The sequence below is a fragment of the Sturnira hondurensis genome, unplaced genomic scaffold, assembly GCF_014824575.4.
Source record: "Sturnira hondurensis isolate 20B ecotype Veracruz unplaced genomic scaffold, ASM1482457v3 Scaffold0001509, whole genome shotgun sequence".
Lineage (NCBI taxonomy): Eukaryota > Metazoa > Chordata > Mammalia > Chiroptera > Phyllostomidae > Sturnira > Sturnira hondurensis.
In genome coordinates this window covers 5,828,860-5,847,517 of record NW_028074140.1, presented here as the reverse complement: position 1 = coordinate 5,847,517, position 18,658 = coordinate 5,828,860, and the positions used below count along the sequence as shown (strand labels likewise).

Sequence of the window (18,658 nt, the reverse complement as noted above, 5' to 3'; positions counted from 1 at the left end):
CTGGGCTTCCCTTGTTTTGAAGTGTTCCGTTTCTCCAGTGCATAGGACAGTGTAAGGGAATTTTTCACTGTCACGTGCGGTGGTTACGAAGGCAGATTGAGGAGCCAGATCTCTGGGTTCAAACTGCAGCTCTCCTGTGGACGAGTTATTTAATCTATGCTTCAGTTTCCCCACATAGAGGATGGAGGTAGCAGTACCTATCTCATGTGGGATTGTTGTGAGCATTAAATGAGTATTAAGAACAAGGAGTTTAGGGCAGTGTCTGCACTTAATAAGTACTATGAAAGTCTTTGCTGTTATTGCTGTTGCTATCATTATTATCATTTACTGAAAAAAATTCCTAAAATTCTTTTAAAATAATTATTAAAGATTTAACTAGCTTTTAATTGTACATTTTATTTTATACATGGTAGTTCACATAGAACATATTTCTATCAAGTTAAAACATTACCAAATATATATGCATTGAATCACTCTTGTGAGCTTGGTTATTTCTGGAGATATTTGATAAATTTGTCATTGAATGTATCTGTCTTCCTTTTCTATGTAATATCTCCCTTTCCTCTGGCTGCTTTTCAGGTCTTCTTTCTTCCTGGTTTTAGACAATTAGATTATAATGTGCCTGTGTGGGGTTTTTTTTTTTCATGTTTCTTGTACCTTGGGTTCATTGGTCTCCTTGAATCTGTGGGGTTTTAGTATCTACCAACTTGAGGGAATTTTTGGTCATGATGTCATTAAATGTGTTTGTCCTTCTTCCTAACCCCTGTGCCCCCTCTCTCCTGTATTCCAGTTACACATATGTCACTGTTTAAAGTTGTCCCAGAGTTCACTGATGCTCTGTTTATTCTGTAGTTTTTTTCTATTTCATTTTGGACAGTTCCTACTGCTAGCTTTTCAGATAGATCAGTGTTCTATCAGAACCCAAAAGGCAGGTTCACTGCCTTTTCTTTGGCAATGTCTGACCTGCTATTCATCCATCAAGTTTTTATTATTATTGTTGTTGTTAAATCAAAGGCATTGTTGATTTTTGTAAACAGGACCAGGCTTATTGTCCGAGTCTCCTTTTATGTCTTTCACGCCTCCACTGAACTGGACCAACCTTTCCTCTGGTTTCCCATGTACTTGATGCCGTTTTTTTTTTTTTTACTTTTTAATTTATTGTGGTTATATCGGTTAATAAAATTATGTAGCTTTCAAGTGTACGATTCTATGATACATCATCTGTTTATTGTACTGTGTGTCCATCACCCCAAGTCAAGTCTCCCTTCATCACCGTTTATCCCCCCTTTGCCATTGTCTACCTCCCCCTCCCCCGCTTTCCCTCCGGCCATCAGCATATGGTTATCTGTGACTGTGAGTTTTGGGGGCTATTACTTAATCCCTTCACCTCTTTAACCCCAACCCCCAACGCCCAACTCCCCTCCCCTTGGACAGCTGTGAGTCTGTTCTCTGTATCTATGAGTCTGTTTCTATTTTGTTTGTTTATTTTGTTCATTAGATACCACATATAAGTGAAATCATATGGTACTTGTCCTTCTGGCATATTTAACTTTGCATAATACCCTCTAGATCCATCCATGCTGTCACAAAAGTTAAGATTTCCTTCTTTTTCTACAGCCAAGTAGTATTCCACTGTGTAAATGTACCACAGCTTTTGCATCCACTCATCAAATGATGGGCACCTGGGCTGCCCATAGCCAAATCTTGGCTATTGTAAGTAACGCTGCAATGAACGTCGGGGTGCATATATTCTTTTGAATTTGGGTTTTGAGTTTCTTCGGATTTATTCAGAATTGAAATCGCTGGGTCAGAAGGCAGCTCCATTTTTAACCTTATGAGGAAACTCCATACTGCTTTCCACAGTAGCTGCACCAGTCTGCACTAGGGTCCCCTTTTCTCCACATCCTCACCAGCACTTTGTTGTTTGTTGATTCATTAATGATGGCCATTCTGACTGGTGTAAAAATGATATCTCATTGTGGCTTATATTTGCATTTCTCTCATGATGAGTGATATTGAGCATTTTTTCGCATGTCTTGGCCATCTGTATGGTCTGTTGAGGGAAGTGTCTATTTAGGTCCTTTAACCCATTTTAAATTGGGTTTTTTTTTGGTGTTAAGTTTTGTACGTTTCCTATAAATTGTGGATAGTAACCCCTTATCAAATATATCTTTGGCAGATATATTCTCCCATTCAATGGGTTGTCTTTCACTTTGTTGGTTTGCTGTGCAAAAACCTTTTACTTTGATGTAGTCCCATTTATTTATTTCTTGTAGCAACATATATATATTTTTGATATAGCTCCTTGGACAAGAGAAACAAAAGAAAAAAATCTAGTTTCTTAATTGTTTCAAGTGGAAGGTTAAATCTGTTCTCGGCTATTCCGTGTTGACTGGAAGTGGAAATCACCGTGCCCTAGGCCTAACTTAAAAAAAATTTTTTTTTGTTTGAATAGGAAGGAAAACAAATAGTCCTGGTACACACACTCCTAGTCGGAAATGCCAGAGGCAGCCCGTTCAGCTCCTGTATACTTGTTTCCTGGCATTCCCCTCGGATTTTGTACCTCTCACTGCCTGTCCTTTTAGGGAGGCCCTCCCTGACCACAGTCTAAAACGGCACCCTCGTCCAGCTCTGGCTCATGAGTCTGCTGTGTTTTTCTTCCTAGCTCCTCTCATTCCTTGACGTCCCCACATTTGTTCCTAAGTTTGTAGTCGGCCTCTCTCACTAGATAGGATGTGTGCGCTGTGAAGGCTGGACACTTGCCTGTTTTGTTCACTGCTGAATACAAACTCCTGGGCACATTGTAGGCCCTCAAGAAATATCTGTTAAAAAAAATAAATGAGTGAATGCCAGATACTGCTCGGAGGTTTCCAAACATTGTCCTGTGCAGCCCCTACCTTAGAGGTAGATAACAATGGTGAAGATTTTTCCAGGAACCCAAAGCAGGAGAAAGGTTTTCTAGGCAGCAGGAACAACACGTATCACAGATCTTTAAAAAAAAAAGTCTTGTATGGAATTCAGGAATTCAGGAAAATAGGATTTATTAAATTGATTCCATTTTTGCTTCCCATTGTCATGGAAATTCTGATTAACAAGCTTCCTTTCCAAGATGCTTTCCCAGAGTTAAAAGGAAAAAAAAATAACCGTGTTAGACATATTGTGCATTTTTTAAATGGCAACATAAAAATATTAGAATTACATTTTCTCACACTTTCCTCTGTGTGTGTATGTGCGCCCTTCCCTAATCCCCGCAACTTTAGTGACTGTGACAAGTCGCTGTGGAACTTGGTAATGGAACCGTCTGGTCGATAGAAGAGGTGACGTTCCATGAGGCAGCCACCGTGTCACGTGTACTTCCCTGGCCTTCAAGAGGGGGCACCTTGAGGGGTGACCTGGTGGGTCGAACCTTTCCAAGTCTTCAGCTTTCTCCTTCTCTGGGTCCTGCAGCAAACATACCAATTAAAGTGGTGGTTTTTGTGATGGAACCTCAAGGAACTGGGTGGACTCAGAACGTAACTTCTTTGTTTCATGCAGCTCAGCAGATGGAAATGACTCTCATTGCTCCCACCTTGTCCTGATTTAAATCTGAGACCCGACACTAGGAAGGAGGCTCTGCATCCCGTTGACCAAGCCCCCAAGTTGAAGCTTTGCTCCTTTCGTTTGTGCGCGCAGTGCGTCTTCTTCGCTCTTTTCCTGGCAGTGCCTTTGGAGAAGAGTAATTTTCTTTAGTGAACTAATAACCACTTATTTTCTAAGGGATGTAGGTATATCTTAGAGTTTGGAGCATAGGTGTCTATTTTTAGAAGAAAATATTTTCACGAATTCACCAAAGTATTTTAGGGAGATTACTTGAAACACCAAATGTTATACTAAAATATTAATTAGGATAGGCAAAGATTTACCACTTAGTTAATAAAAGTGCGTTTCCTAAACTAAGCCATGCAACAGGAAATTTGGATTCTGACTAGAAGGAGCCCAGAAATACAAACACATTTTGCTTGATGACATAATTTCTCGCCATCCCCCCAAAAGGCATATTTACATAGAGAGCAGAAATATGGAGCTGTACCGGTCCGGGTTCATAATGACAGTGTGTGGCCTTGTATGGCACGTGGTAAATTCTTCTTAAGGCTGGAGCAAGCTTGCTGTGAATGCTTCTCAGTTTCAGATGAACTCAACTTTAGCTTTGTGGTGTGTTTTTCAGAAGGGCAGCTGAAACAGGAAATTCGGCTTACTAAGTTCTTGAACACTACTTCCTCCTATCTGAGTTGACAAACTCTCACCCACAAAACAGGAGCCAATGACGAACTCTTGAACGCAACGGACAGAGCACCTTCTCTTTGGTTCCCCCTCAGCAACCTTTCCCCACCCCACCTTAACGCTGCCTTTTCCTGAGCATTTCACAGTATTTTTCATCCCTCGTTCTCAGACTTGACCCACTGACCTGAGAAACAAGAAAATGTCATGTTAGTGCCTACTAATTAATGCACACAGAGAGCCTTTTCATCTGGCCTTTCAACCTTCTGGCGGCAGGAGCACAAGCTGTCACTCTCGTCATGCAGGGAAAATGAACCTTTACCACATTTTCCTTGTTTTGCAAACAGCACAACAAGCCCAGCTGAGACTAGAGATGAATATGCAGGTTAGGGAGAAATTAACCTAAAATGCACTGTCGTCTGCATGGTTGTCTTACAGATGACACAGCAGCGCAGTGATTGAAACAACCGTCGCAGCGTGCTGTGGGTCTGCGATTTTTACCACTCTTGCTGTGTAAACCTTTCTATTTCAATACCATCATCTGTGTTTGGTGAAATAATGTGAAGAGAAGAACATCCTGTGATGAAAAAGTTAAGGTGTACGTTAAGGCATTTATTTAGGTTTGCATTGTTTCTAGACACGTTTATGGGGGTACTGCGGTTTGTTAGTGAGCACTCGGCTCCCGTGCTCATTAATCAGTGCTGCTGGGCCCAGGGTCTCTTGAGCCTTCTGGGTTTTGGGGCATCAGCTACTGTAATTAAAGGGATGAAATATATCATGGTCACAAACTTACCACATCAGACAATTGAAGGTTTCGAACTGGTGGAATTAATGTTTTTAATTTTTTTCCTAGGTGTTCAAGATAGAAGTGCTAATGAATGGAAGAAAACATTTTGTTGAGAAAAGGTACAGCGAATTTCACGCTTTGCACAAAAAGGTAACTCCCCCCCCCCAACCCCTCCGCCGCCTTTTTCTCTATTTGGAAAATGGTATAACATTAAGACTGCTTTCTGGGGCTCCCAAATAGTTCTTGGAACAGTATGACTTCTTTTATCGTGATATGAATTTCCTTTTAAAAGGCATTATTTCGTTCTTTATAGGTGCTTTCTGAGCAGGTGGGTCTTCTGTTCAGATCTCTTAGGGAAACGGATGTAAGCCGGCAAGGGCGAGCTGCTGGCAGCGTGCTGGGGGTGGTGGGCTCAGAAGGTGTGAGCATCAGACCTGTTTCTCCATAAAATATATTTGCTTAACAGGCTTTACAAACAGGAAAAGAAGAAAGGCTAATGATTATTTTACTTTATAGGGAGAAATGTATTAACATCAACTCATACTTACATGTACCCAGAAAAGAAAATACACATGTCACATATACAGGACCATTTGGGCAACATGTGAAAAAGAGGTTCCTGCCTTTTGTTGGATTATAAATGCCACTTGCTAGGACTGGTGTTTTATTAAAAGTCTTAGACAAAAGGCAAGAATGAAAAAGGAATAGCTGAGTTTTTGGAGAAGTGGACTGTAAAATGTAGAAAGGTAAACACTTTCTTACTTTGTACCCCCAGTTTAATGTTTTGCACATTACAAATTATCATTGGGGTGCTGAAAGTATCTTACTCCTAGACATACCTCGTGAAACTGCCCAGAAAATCAGTATCTATGAGTTATTGCAATTTTATCACTCTTCCTTAATAACATATACATATTCATGTGTGTATATGTTTATATATAGGCATGTGTATACATATACACATATGTAAAATGTATGACATAATTTAATTTCCTTGCTTTTGTTACTTAGATAAAAACTTAGATGGGAAGAAAGGGTCTATTCTTTTAATTTCATTAAACATGCCTCAAATTCCCTGGGAAATGTCAGTGTATAAATAATGTGAAAATGTACTTACTCTGTATTAAAAGTTCTTCAGCATTTTTCAAAATTGAATTTTCCTACTTTTTTTTTAGGTAGGAGAATATAGAGTTCTGAGAAGAGACTTTAATAAACTATTCTTGAGAAATTAGGGAGACTGTTTCTCTGTTTTCTTTTGAAGAGGAGCTCTAACTTACCTGTACACTTTTCTGTTAGGATTAAAACTGTGTTACACTCAAATTTGCTTCCAAAAGAAACAACACAGGTGAGCACAGGTGTGGGCCTGGTGCTGCTCGCCAGCTTTACCAAACCTCCAACCCAGAGGCCTCCAAGGGAAACAAGCCTGGAATAGGTTTCACTTCCTTCCCAGGAAATTCTGTTTTGTTTACTGTTTTTCAAGGAAACAGATTCTAGAGAGATTTCCAGTAGGTGCTTCATGAAAGAAGTCCTTGCAGTGAGATAAAACCAGAACTCCATCCTCTGCCCGGCCTCTGGGGACCAGAGTCTGGACTCCCTCCGAACCACCCAGTCAGCGCCCAGCTCTCCATGACCCCAGCACAGCCCAGCTGTCCTTGCCTGGTACTCGGGGACCCACTCCACACCGGGCACAGCTGGGTGACTGCCAATTAGGCCCGCCCTGGAGTAGAGGGTCGTTCACCCTGTTCTCCTCCCATACAGTCTCTTTTCTTCTGCAGAAGAGGACCCTCTCCCCAGTGATTACAGGCAGTTCTTGGAAACTCACAGTCAGGAAAAAACCCAGATTTTGTAGGACTTATCTCAATTTCTGCAATTCTGCTAATAATTTTAGCTCTTCTTATATTATCAGGCCAACCAGAGTTAAGGGAATAGAAATTCTCAGCTCTTTCACTTTTGCATTTTTTCTTGCATTTGTTAGTAGACCAAATGCTGCTGTGCGAACCATGTTCCCACGTGGTGGTAACGATGGTGTGGAACTGAAGTGTGCGAGCTCCGGAAACAGAATGTTTCGGAGCCTGTCCTTACCTCTCTCAGCTCTTTCAGTCTTTGGAACATGTCACATGATCTTGCAGTGCCTCAGGTTCTCCATTTTCAGTATGGGACTAATTAGAGTGGTAACTTCATTGAATTGTTTTACAGACTCAATTAAATCATGTGTATCACACGGTAAACTTCCAATAATTGATAGTCTTCATTACTGGTAATTTTTCCCCACGTTCAAGAGTGTTTCCTACAGCTACATTACTAAAAGAAGCATTTTCTGTCAAAATGTATGGGTATTTTTGTAGCGCCTGATATGTATTGCCAAATTACTTTCTTTCAAAAATGGTTATAAAGGATTTATAATGCAACCAGCAAGTATGAAAGTACCATAGAATCTCATCAACTTTGAATACTCCCCCCCAAATGATATTTGTTTATTTAGCATGCAGTCTGTGTTGCCTTGTTGCTACTTTAATTGGTATTTCTTATGGTTTGTTTACGATTCTTGTCCTTCTTTTTTGGAATTCTATTTACATGCTTTCCCATTTATCTGCAGGGGTCTCAGTCGGTTTTGCTCATTAGTTTGTGTGGCCTGTTAATAAAATATTAGCCATTTGCTGAAAGTATTTTTCACCAAGGACCCTTTTATTTTGGCGATGATATTTATTTTAATTTACAAATGTTTTAAATTTTTATGTCGTCTAATATGTCAATTTTTACCCCTGCAGATTTTACATAAGAGTAGTTGTTTCTTCCTGAGCTGTAATGAGTATTTCATTCCACTTCCTTTTAGTGTTTCTTGATTGGTGTTTTAAGAAGTGTGAACTCCGAATCACCCGCATCAGAACAGTGTTCACTGAGGGCCAGACGCCTGGGTGCCACCCAGACACGCAGCATCAGACTGCCTGTGGCCGCGCCCAGTGCTGTGCATGTTAAACCAGCATTCTGGGTCCTCTTCACGCCTGCTGACGTTGAAGAGTTCCTCCAGCATGGTGATGTTGTTAAGGTTTCTCTTAGACACAACCCCCGTGTCCTCCCCCATCACATGCGCTGAAGCCACAAAGTGTGACACCTTGGAGGTCTTTCCTACCTTTCACCTTCTGTGTCCGGAGTGTCATCAAGTCCTGTTGACTTGCTCTTCCAGATTTCTGTCATAGGTACCATTTTGTACCATCCCAGTACAGGGTCTTACTAAAGTATTTCTTTACAATTTGGATCCTTGTCTTCTTTTTCATTTTTTGCAGCAGACTACTTTTCCTGAAACACGGTCTTCATCTTCATTCCTTTGTTCGACTGTGTTGAAGTGGGTCTGTGCTGTCTTCCAAATTGCAGACAGTGACTCTTGAGGGCAATCATCTTAAACCCTGTACAGTGTCCTGTTGCTGTGGCAATAAATCACCACACACTTTGTTTTAAAAAACACACATTTATCATCTCACTCTAAATGTGTCAGCAGGGCTCTGTTCCTTGTTTCTTTGCTGTTTCCAGCTTCTAGAGGCTGTCTGCATTCCTTGGCTCATGGTCTCTTCTCATCTTCAAAGCCAGCAGGAATGTCACTCAAACTTCTGCTTCCATCATGACATCTCCTCTCTCTGACTTTGACACTCCCTGTCAAGATTACATTGGCCCTACCTGGATGATCCAGGATAATCTTCCCATCTCCCAATGTTTGATTTAATCACACCTGCAAAGTGCCTCTTGCCATTTAAGGTAATGCATTTACAGGTTCCAGGGATTAGGACATAGACATCTTTAGGGGGGACCTCACAAATCACTCTACAGGCCAGTCTTATTTCTCTCTGCATCACCTAGGAAAACATGAGTGGCAGCCGAGCCCATGTCCTCCTGTGCCCCTGTATGTGAAACTCACTACTTCCCTGTCTTTGCCATGCTGGATGTTTTTCCCTTCGTGTTCACATCTGTTCACACCAAACTAAGACATTTCAGGTTCTCCTTCTTCCCTGTTTCATTTACTCCCTAATCTTTTTGTTCTTGGACTTTTGTTCCATTTAGAATAGAAATTTCCACTTAAATTAAAAACATCTCAGAGATGATTAAAACTTAGTTGTCCCTAAGTTTTTCCATCTACAATATACGTTTTTAAAACAGGGCTCACGTCTCATCTTTTGTACTTTCCTCACTGCCTGTTACTGTTGGGCACATATTAGGCATTAATAAGTATGTGGCAAATGGGGTATTTGTTAATCAGCTTAACAATAACCCACAGCTTTTGGACCAACTAGCAAATGGGATATTTGGAGAATATCATGTATGTGAGATCTGTCTGGAAAAAAATCCAGCCATTGTTAATATAATGAGAACAGTTTGTGTGATGTTGATGTGACCTGGCAACCAAGGAGAGTGGACTGGAATGCACATGTGTGAACAATGATGACTTCACTATACTAGCCCGTGGGGGCCGTAGATGCTGTTGAGAGAGAGTGTGTACTGTGTGGCCCTCATATTCAAAATGATTGAGTGGGCTGAGCAGTGAATCTGCATCAAATTTTGCGTTAAGCTTGAACATTCCTCCATGGAAATTATTTGGATGGCTGCAGAAGGCTGCAGCTATGGGCAACTGGTGAATGGCAGCTTCATTATGACAGTGCATCTGCTCATGCATCACATCTCGTGCAGAGATTTTTGGTGAAACATCAAATCACCCAGGTGACTCAGCCCTGCTACAGCCCAGGTTTGGTGCCCTGTGACTTCTGGCTTTTCACAAAACTAAAACCATCTTTGAAAGGGAAGAGATTTTAGACCCTCGGTGAGATTCAGGAAAATACTAGGGGGCAGCTCATGGTGATAGAGAGAAATGCAGGGTCCTGAGGTGCCTACTTTGAAGGGGACTTAGGTGTCATTGTCCTGTGTACAGTGTTATTGTATCTTTGTGTCTTCTTCAGTAAATGTTCCCATTTTTCATATTACATGGCTGGATACATCCTGGACAGACCTCATATTTATGGATGTCTAGAGCATTGTTTTGTTGACGAGAATAATTTTTACTGTGGGTGTTTAGTTCATTGTCACTTTAATCCCAGGTTATACGTGTGCTTCTCTTTGCAGCTCTGCTGGGAAGACACCACCACACTGACACCAAAACAACCCCCCCACCAGTTTTCTCTGTTCACATTTAGCATCTTATCCTTAAAAAATAAAGGTCTAGGGTGTCCTCCGTCAGGACAAGATTAAGACTCAGGCTGTCAGGATAGAATGAGCCTTAATCTTATTCATGCTCTCTCCATGCCCCAGCCACACCTGTTCACACCCTGCTGCTATGGCCAACTTTAAACGGTGGTCCTTGCAAGCAGCTTCACCTCCCTAACCCCGAAACCATGGGTGTGGAGAGAAAAACCTTTGCAAATTCGGAGCATGTTTTACTCCCTTCCTGCCATGTCTTGCCATTTCCAGCCCACCCTTTTATTCACAAAGGTTTCAGGGAAGTACGGTGCTGGTTCACTCCCGAATTAACTGTCCTTGTTCTTATGATTCCCTGCCTTTGGCTTGAGAATTGCATGTTCATATTTAATTAATGAAACACGTATTTCAGAGAAACCAAAAAGCTGCTGTATGGGGTTAAACCAGGAGCACAGCACCGTGTGTAGTGTCTCTACAGGGAGTTCTGAGGACATAGGGGTCACAGTATGGGGTAAAAGATCGAATTTTACCCCCGATGTCCCTCATTCTTTTCTTAACTTTAAATTTCTTTTCATCTTTTTATTTATACGCTTGGGGAAAGCGTTTCTGTTCCTTTCTGTGGAGAAATGGGTGTAGAGTCAATGCCTGCATGCCAGGTCTGTGTAAGTTCTGCGTAAACTCCTCCAACAATAGAAAAGGGGAAGGAGTGGTCCCGCCAGGCGAAGGGGATTGTGTTTCTGGTATCGTGGAATCTGCTGGCTATCTGTGGAGATCCAAAAGGCCGTTTGGCTGGACGCAGAGAGGCCGGAACAGTTAATCATCGTGTGGACTGGCAGGGGGTTATTTATCTTATAAGCAGCTGAGCCCTAGTGGAAACATATCGTCTCGGGTTTGTCTCTCCTCATCTAAAGCAATTCATTACTCAGCTACAAACGCCGTCACAGATCCCAGCAGCTGTGATGATCGGCTTCCCTAGGACTCCTGACATACATAGAAAGAAAAAAATGTTTTCAGGGCCGTATCTTCAAGATTTAAACAAGAGCAACAAAAAAGCAGAGAGACAGATAATGGGGTTGATTTTCTCTTCCGCAATATAGGAAATGTGTGATTCAATAGGTAAAGGAACTTTATATTTACACTGAAACCTACTGAACTTTTTACCACAGAAGAATTTAGCATTTTCTTGGTTTTTTGGTTGAAGAAATACCACAAGTAGGGATATAATATACATTCTCTTTCAGTCGTAATTCCTGCCCCCCTCTCTTTCTCTCTCTTCTCAATACTGGATCAGTGTCATCAATAAATATGATATATTTGCCATTTAACAAAATATAACAGGGTGCCTTTGACCCTGTGCTTCCCTCCCTCGCTCATGCCCTGCTCTCCTTCCCTCCTAGTACAATTCCTGGGGCAAGGGGCCTCTGCCTTCCCGTTCCCGCTCTCTTTACTGGGTCGTTCTGACTTCCCAGCACCAGCTGGGCAGTATGATCGTGCCCCTTCTAGAAACATTTCCTGGCTTAACGTACAGTTTCACCCCTCCCTCCTCCCTCCTCCCTGCCTGCCCTGCCCCTCAGAGTCGGATATCTCAGACCGTGACCCATGTGTTGGTTTTCTAGTGCAGCGTAACGGAAAAGCACCGATTTAGCCCTTCAGAATAATACAGTTGTGTCATGAAAGTTCCCGTGGGTCAGGAGTCTGGGCTCAGGTGTACCGGGTTCTCTGCCCAGAGCCTCGCCAGGCTGAAACCAAGGCTCCCCAAGGCTGTGATCTCATCTGAAGCTTAGTGTCCTCTTCACAGAGTCATGTCCTCATTGAGGCAGAATTCAGTTCCTCACAGTCATAGAACTGAGGTCCCTTTTTTCTTGCTCTCAACCAGGGATGGCTCTCAGCTCTTAGAGGCCACCTAAGTCCTAGCCAGGTGGCCTGTCAGCTTACTTCCAAGCCTGCTAGGACTGGGTCTTACAGCATGTAATGCGATCAAGGAAGTGACTATCTTGTCATATAATGTAATGCTTGTCATATAATGTAACCCAATCAAGAAAGTGAGTATTTCATCCTATTCATGGGTCCCACCTGCACCCAGGGAAGAGATTATGCAGGCATGTATACACCAGGAGGCAGGAATCTTGGGAGCAACCTTAGGATTCTGCCTGTCTCAGCCCTTTCCCTTCGTCTGTACCTACCTCCCAGTGACGTATCCTGTAGCTCCATGGCTCTGAATACCACGCATGTGTTCTGACTTACAGGTTTATAGACTCACCTCCAACTGTCTGCACATCACCTCCACCTGGACACCTACTGGGCTTCTCTCACTTAAAGTTCGAACTGCACAATGAAGTCCTTTATGTCAGGAGTATCTTTGGTGAGATATAGAAACTTGACTAAATATCATAGAAACTTCTAAATGTGAGAGATGAATTATTCTCATATTTCAAGAAAACTAAAGGGAGGCATCCAAACTAATGGAGCAGTTCCACGCTCCCCATGATCCAGGCTCCTTTCTGCCTCCCCTCGTTTCCCTGAGCACATGGCTCTCACCCTGGTTACAGTGCAGCTGTTGTCCCTCCAGACGTGGCTCCCACATTTCTGGAGGGAAGGGGAGCCCCCTTTGTTTTGTTTGCTTATTTTTGAGGAAAGCAGGAGCCCTACCCAGGAGACTCACACTATGTTTCATTAACAGCTCTGTCACATGGCCATTCTAATTACAAGGGAACTTGGGAAATTGAGACTTTTTTGCTCTATATGTTGGCATACTGAATGGCATTGGGATGGTTTTGTAAGAAGAAGGAGGTAGTCGGCATTGCACTTGGCAGTATCAGCCATGTCTGTACTCACATGGGATTCGATTTGGCTGCCAGTGACTCCAGAGCCAAAATAATGGGGCCATTAGCACCCCTTTATTTTCCTCTCACATAATGTCTAGGGCTGGTGTGGCAGTTTCGTGATCATCAGGTACCCAGCCTTTGTGGCTTTACTGTTCTCAACATGAGGCTTCCGCCTCCTGGTTGAAGGTGACCGCTGCAGGTCTAGCCATGATGTGGGCAGTTCACCCAACAGGGAGCTGGAAAGGAAAGAAGGAGAGTCCTTCCCTATAAGACCATTTCCTGAAGGCCACATATCCATGTCTGTTTACATGCCTTTGACCAGAATGCAGTCATATGACCACACATAGCTTCCAGGGAGATTGGGAAATGTGTCCTTTTTTCTGGGAGATCAGGTACTCAGCTGAAAATTAGGAGCTCTATTCTGTAGAAGAGAGAGACCGTGAATTGGGGGAGATAACTAGTGTTTCCTGCCAAAACCTGGCACTCTGTCACCTTTCAGTAGCAACAGGCAGGTCACCCAAGATATGGCTGCCAGGTGATGTCAAAACATTAAAACAGTGACAGTCTTGAAATCATTCTGGTCACCTCTACTCCCCCCATACTTCCGCAACCTTCTCCTTCTCCCACCCCCACTAACAAGACCATAGTCCAGTTCACCGTCATCTCTTACCTGGACTTCTGCAGAAGCTTTGGACAGGTCTCCATGCTGTGACTCCAGCCCCCCATAGTCCATCTCACTGGTGGAATTGAGCATGGTCTCTTAAAGTAAAAGTTATATCAGGCCATTCCCTTGCTCAAGATACCTATTTTTGCCATTATAATGCACACTTTCTTGCCCAAAGTTCTGAGGGAAAAATAAGGGTGCGCATTATATATGGGTATGATGACTTCATGCCCCGGGTATAATAATCCCAGGTATGATGTGCACAAGAATGTGGGTGTACATTATACACAGCACAATACGGAATTCAGTTTGCTTCGTGGTTAAAATGATGTGCAAACCCCACCTCGGCCTCCAAGGCCCCCCAGCATCCGAAGCTGCCACCTCTCTAAACCCGTCTCCTTCTTTCTGTGTTCTGAACACCAAGCCTGGGCCTCCCTTTCCATTGCTCTGTCTCTGCTGCAACCTTCCTTCTCCAGCTCCTTCGCTGGCTCCCTCCCAAGCACGAGTCAGGTCCCAACTCAGACATCCCCACCTCGCACCCGCCTTCCTCAGCTGCCCAACACACATCCCCTTCGGTTACTATCAGCCCTCACCTTGTCTTAATAACGTGTTGATTTTTTATTGTCTCTTTCCCGGTACACAAGTCTCTAACGCTGGAATAACACTGGAAAAGTTGAGCGTCTTCTGTTCCATGACCTTCTTCAGGGAATCTTTGCTTTCCCTGGAACTTATTTTTTTAATAGACAAAAGAATAATGCACTTTATTTAACAAATCCTAAAATGTGTCCTCCTCCATACTACCTACTGCATCAAATCAAGCATCTCCCAGCAGGCTCCCCTCTCCAGTCCCCTGGCCTTTTTCTGTAGCCTGGACCAACGCTTCTCTAGGCTTCTGTGCTCAGCTGTCCCTGAAGTTCCCTTCTCCACACTGATGGGATAGAGCCCCAAGGACAGACCCTGTTCTTCTCTTCTTGCTTTAATCCTAGTTTCCTAGAATTACATGCTCAACTTTGTGTAAAAAAAAAAAAAAAAGGCATGGGAGGTAAACTCTTTGAGTCCTTGAACGTCTGCAAATGCATTTGTTCTCTCTCACTTGGTTGGTGGTGGGGCTGGTTCCAGGAGCACTGGTCTCGCATCCACTGCTGCTGATGAGAGGTCCGTTGCTACTGCCGTTCTGCTTCCTTCGTTTGCCTCCTAATTTTTTTCTGTTTTCTCTCTGTCCTAGATATTCTGGAATCTCCACAGGTAAATGTCACTAGTGTGGGTTGTTGTTTTGTATTATGCAGGTGCTCAATGAGTTCTTAATCTGAAGGTATACACGAAGCCATACGAAAAATATTTTTGTTTGAGAACGTTTTCTTATTTTTTATGGGAGGCTTATTAATTTTATGGAAAATCTCCTGGATTCATTCTGTACATGCCTTATCTTTTCTCACCTACCTTTTCTCTCATGTTCTTTATTCTAGGCTTTGAGAGACTTCTATCATTTTATATTCTACCTCCTTTAATTTTTCCATTTCTCTGTCATGTTTTTTAATTCCCAGCGTCTCTTTCTTATTCTCTGATTGTTTCTTTTTTGTAACAACCTGTTTTTGTTTCACACAACCTGTATCTTCTCAAATCTCCCTGAAGATACTAATAGAATTTTTAAAGATTTCTTCTGCTATTTGATTTATGTTTCTTCCTCTGGGATTAGTTGTCCCATTTGTTTTTCTTGTCTTTTCCCTTCCATAGTGCTGCTTTCCACCCAATGAGATTAATTATTCTGGGTATTTGTCACTGGATCCTTTGCTTTGGGTGTGTAAGTGTGGTCCTTCTATGAGGTGTGGTACTAAAGGGCTTCATTGTAGAGAATGAGGGGAGAGCACCAGCTATTAGGCTGGGGACTCCATGAGAACTCGAATGGCAAAACCCTTGTCCAACCCACACACTTCATTCATTTCCTTTGGGGTATTGACCCTTTTTTAATGGGGTGGAGTGTGTGTGTGAGGGATAAAACCAGGCTGCCCGTCACTCTGCTGCAGTGGGTAGACATAGCGTGTGCTGTGGCACAGGTGTGGTCCAACACCTGCTTTCATGCCGGTCTTGAGCACACAGCCTCTCAGGGCTGCTGGGAAGACTGGAGTCCCACCCAATGTCATCCTTTTCCCGAGGAGGTCTGGACTGGGGCTTCCCCTGCCCTCTTTTCTCCATTGGCATGCTTCTGCTTTGTAGAAATTCGTTAATCTCTCTTGGTGTTTGCCCCTTTCTCCCTGTCCTGTTCTGTTCATTGTTCTGTGTCCTATTCCCCTTGGTGTCCTTCTTTTTTTTTTTTTTCCTTTAAAAAAAAATATCTACCTGAATTAAGTTCAGGTTAAAAAAAAGCCCAAGTAGCAGTAACCTTTAAAAGAATGTTGGAGGGGCGGAGTTTTATCCTGTTAAAAATCGAGTCTGGAGCCCTGGCTAACTGATTCAGTGGACTGAGTGCCACCTGCGAACCAAAGGGTCACCAGTTTGATTCTCATTCAGGACACATGCCTGAGTAGCAAGCCAGGTCCCTAGTAGTATGTGCAAGAGGCAACCACACATTGATGTTTCTCTCCCTCTCTTTCTCCCTCCCTTCCCCTCTGTCTAAAAATAAACAAATAAGAAAAAAAAGTAAAGAAAGAAATCTGGAGGCAGGCAGGTTGTGGCTGTTGCAGCTCCAAGAGGCTGTCGGGCACGCTGGCTCCTTCTCTCTATCTGTACAGTCACCTGGACCATCTGGCTTCCATCCTGAGAGCTGCCTCATGATGGCAGATGGTCGTGACAGCTTCAGCCATCGTGGTCACATTTTAAGAAGGAAGCAGGTGAAAGGGGGTAGGGTAGAAACAAAAAGCCAGCTGAGTTTGCGCCACCTTAAAAAAGTTTCTATGAAGAACCCTTCTCAGTGACTTCTGGTTACCTTTGGCTTCCACTCTCTGCAGGGGGAGTTTGGAAAATTTAGCTTCTTAGGTAAACCTAACAGAATTCATTATTATTATCAATAAGATAGTTCTATTGGTGAGTACGATAAGAAAAATAGGTTCGGAGTTTCAGCTAGCACTTTCCCACTATCATTTTAATGGCCCTTGAGGTGTGGAGCAAGGAGACAACACAGGTCCAGCCTGGCATCTTGCACTAGGAGTGCTGAACTTTGAAATGCACAAGGGCTCCTTTTTCTTTCATGACATGCAACAAATTTTAGCCTAGAATGGTTAATGGTGAATAAATACTAATGCGTGGGAAGAATTTTGTATTACAGTTTTAGCTGCTGGGGTTGGACTGTTCATTTTCTGTTTCTTTGCGTGTGTAGTAAAGGAATAATCTCAGTAGATTTCCCAAGTTTTTAATTAGAATATTTTAATTCATTCCATTTTGGGGACAGTGTTTGTTTCCTGTTGGTGCTGTAGCATGTTAGCATGAATTTAGTGGCTTAAAACAGCACCAATTTACCTTACACTCCTCAGGGTTAGCAGTGCAAAGTGCGTTTCACTGAGCTAGAATCCAGGTGTCCATCGGCTCTGAGAGAGAGCCCATTCCTTCCCACTGCCGCTTCCAGAGGTGGCCTGGGCTCCTGACCCGCCCTGCGCTGTCAGAGCAAGCCACTCCCAACCTCAGTGACCATGACCCTCCTGCCTTCCTCTTATCTGGTTTCTTCTGATGTGAGTGAGCCTGCCTGGATAGTCTACAATAATCTCTACATTATGAATCAGATAGGCAAAGCACCTTGACCGGTAAAGTAATATTTCCAGGTTTAGGATGTGGTTGGAGTAGATACACCTAACACAGGTGTTTCTACCTCAACTTCCACTAGAACTTTTTTTCTTTATATCATCCCTTCAAACTGCTGCCCCAAAAGGCTTCGCTGAGAACCATCATTCAGTTTTCATGAACAGAATTTGGACCCAATTCTTAGGAATGTTGGAAGGATCAGTCTCTCTGGTTTTTAGTTCATTTTATTATGAAACTTGCAGGAAACTCTTCAGATGTTGTCTAGCTCACGTGGCATTTACAGTGTGATGAGCATGAACAATGGCGTTTTGTTTTGCTTTTTTTTTTAAAACAATTTATTTTATTTTATTTATTTTTTTAAGATTTTATTTATTTATTTATCTTTAGAGGGGAAGGAGACGGAGAGAAACATCAATGTATGGTTGCCTTTCGTGGGTCCCCTGCTGGGAGTTGGCCTGCAGCGAACCAGCCTGCAACCCAGGGATGTGCCCTGACTGGGAATCGAACTGCGATCCTCTGATTCGCAGGCCCGCGCTCATTACACTGAGCTACACCAGCCAGGGCTTGTTTTGCTTTTTTTATGTTAAAAATATGTAGAGAGACTTTTCATCAGAAAAGTACTTCGTGCAAACAAAATTTCATTGTATTAATTTGGAAAATTATAAACGTTTTACTTTTTAAAAATTTATTTACTCAACTTTTAATTTAAAAAAATTCCAGTTTGAAATACCGATGATGCACAACAGTAGCAACAACTACCAAAAAGACAAAAGTTTTATCCTGAAATCTGAACATTTAGGGCAGCTAAGTAAAGAATTTTTTGAAAATTTCAGTGTTATTATATTTCCCTCTATCTTTTTGTTGGAAATAACATTTTACTTTTTTATTGGCTTCCTGTCATAATGTCCTTATAATCAAGAGACACTTTCTATGTATTTTTTGTTTCTGTCTTTACAGCTTAAGAAATGTATCAAAACTCCCGAAATCCCTTCTAAACATGTGAGGAACTGGGTCCCAAAAGTGTTGGAGCAACGACGACAAGGTTTGGAAACATATTTGCAGGTAAGATGTGTTTACATCCTCAATTAATGTAATGCAGTTTAAGTAATCATTTAGCTCAATGTTTTTTCTCATGACTTATGGGTGAAATACAAAAGATAAGAAGCAACCAAACACTCTAGATTAAAATAAAGTTTAAAATTATAGATATGTTGT

General features: G+C 42.4%; 1 protein-coding gene across 1 annotated transcript in view; it reads left to right on the top strand.

Annotated features, from left to right (window-relative positions):
• The window catches only part of SNX24 (sorting nexin 24), a 138,652-nt gene that overhangs the window by 59,388 nt on the left and 60,606 nt on the right, over positions 1–18,658 (top strand). Inside the window, exons 2-3 of the mRNA XM_037028867.1 lie at positions 5,111–5,194; positions 18,401–18,505. Of these exons, the coding sequence (XP_036884762.1) occupies positions 5,111–5,194; positions 18,401–18,505 (189 nt within the window). The remainder of the gene's footprint in view (positions 1–5,110; positions 5,195–18,400; positions 18,506–18,658) is intronic.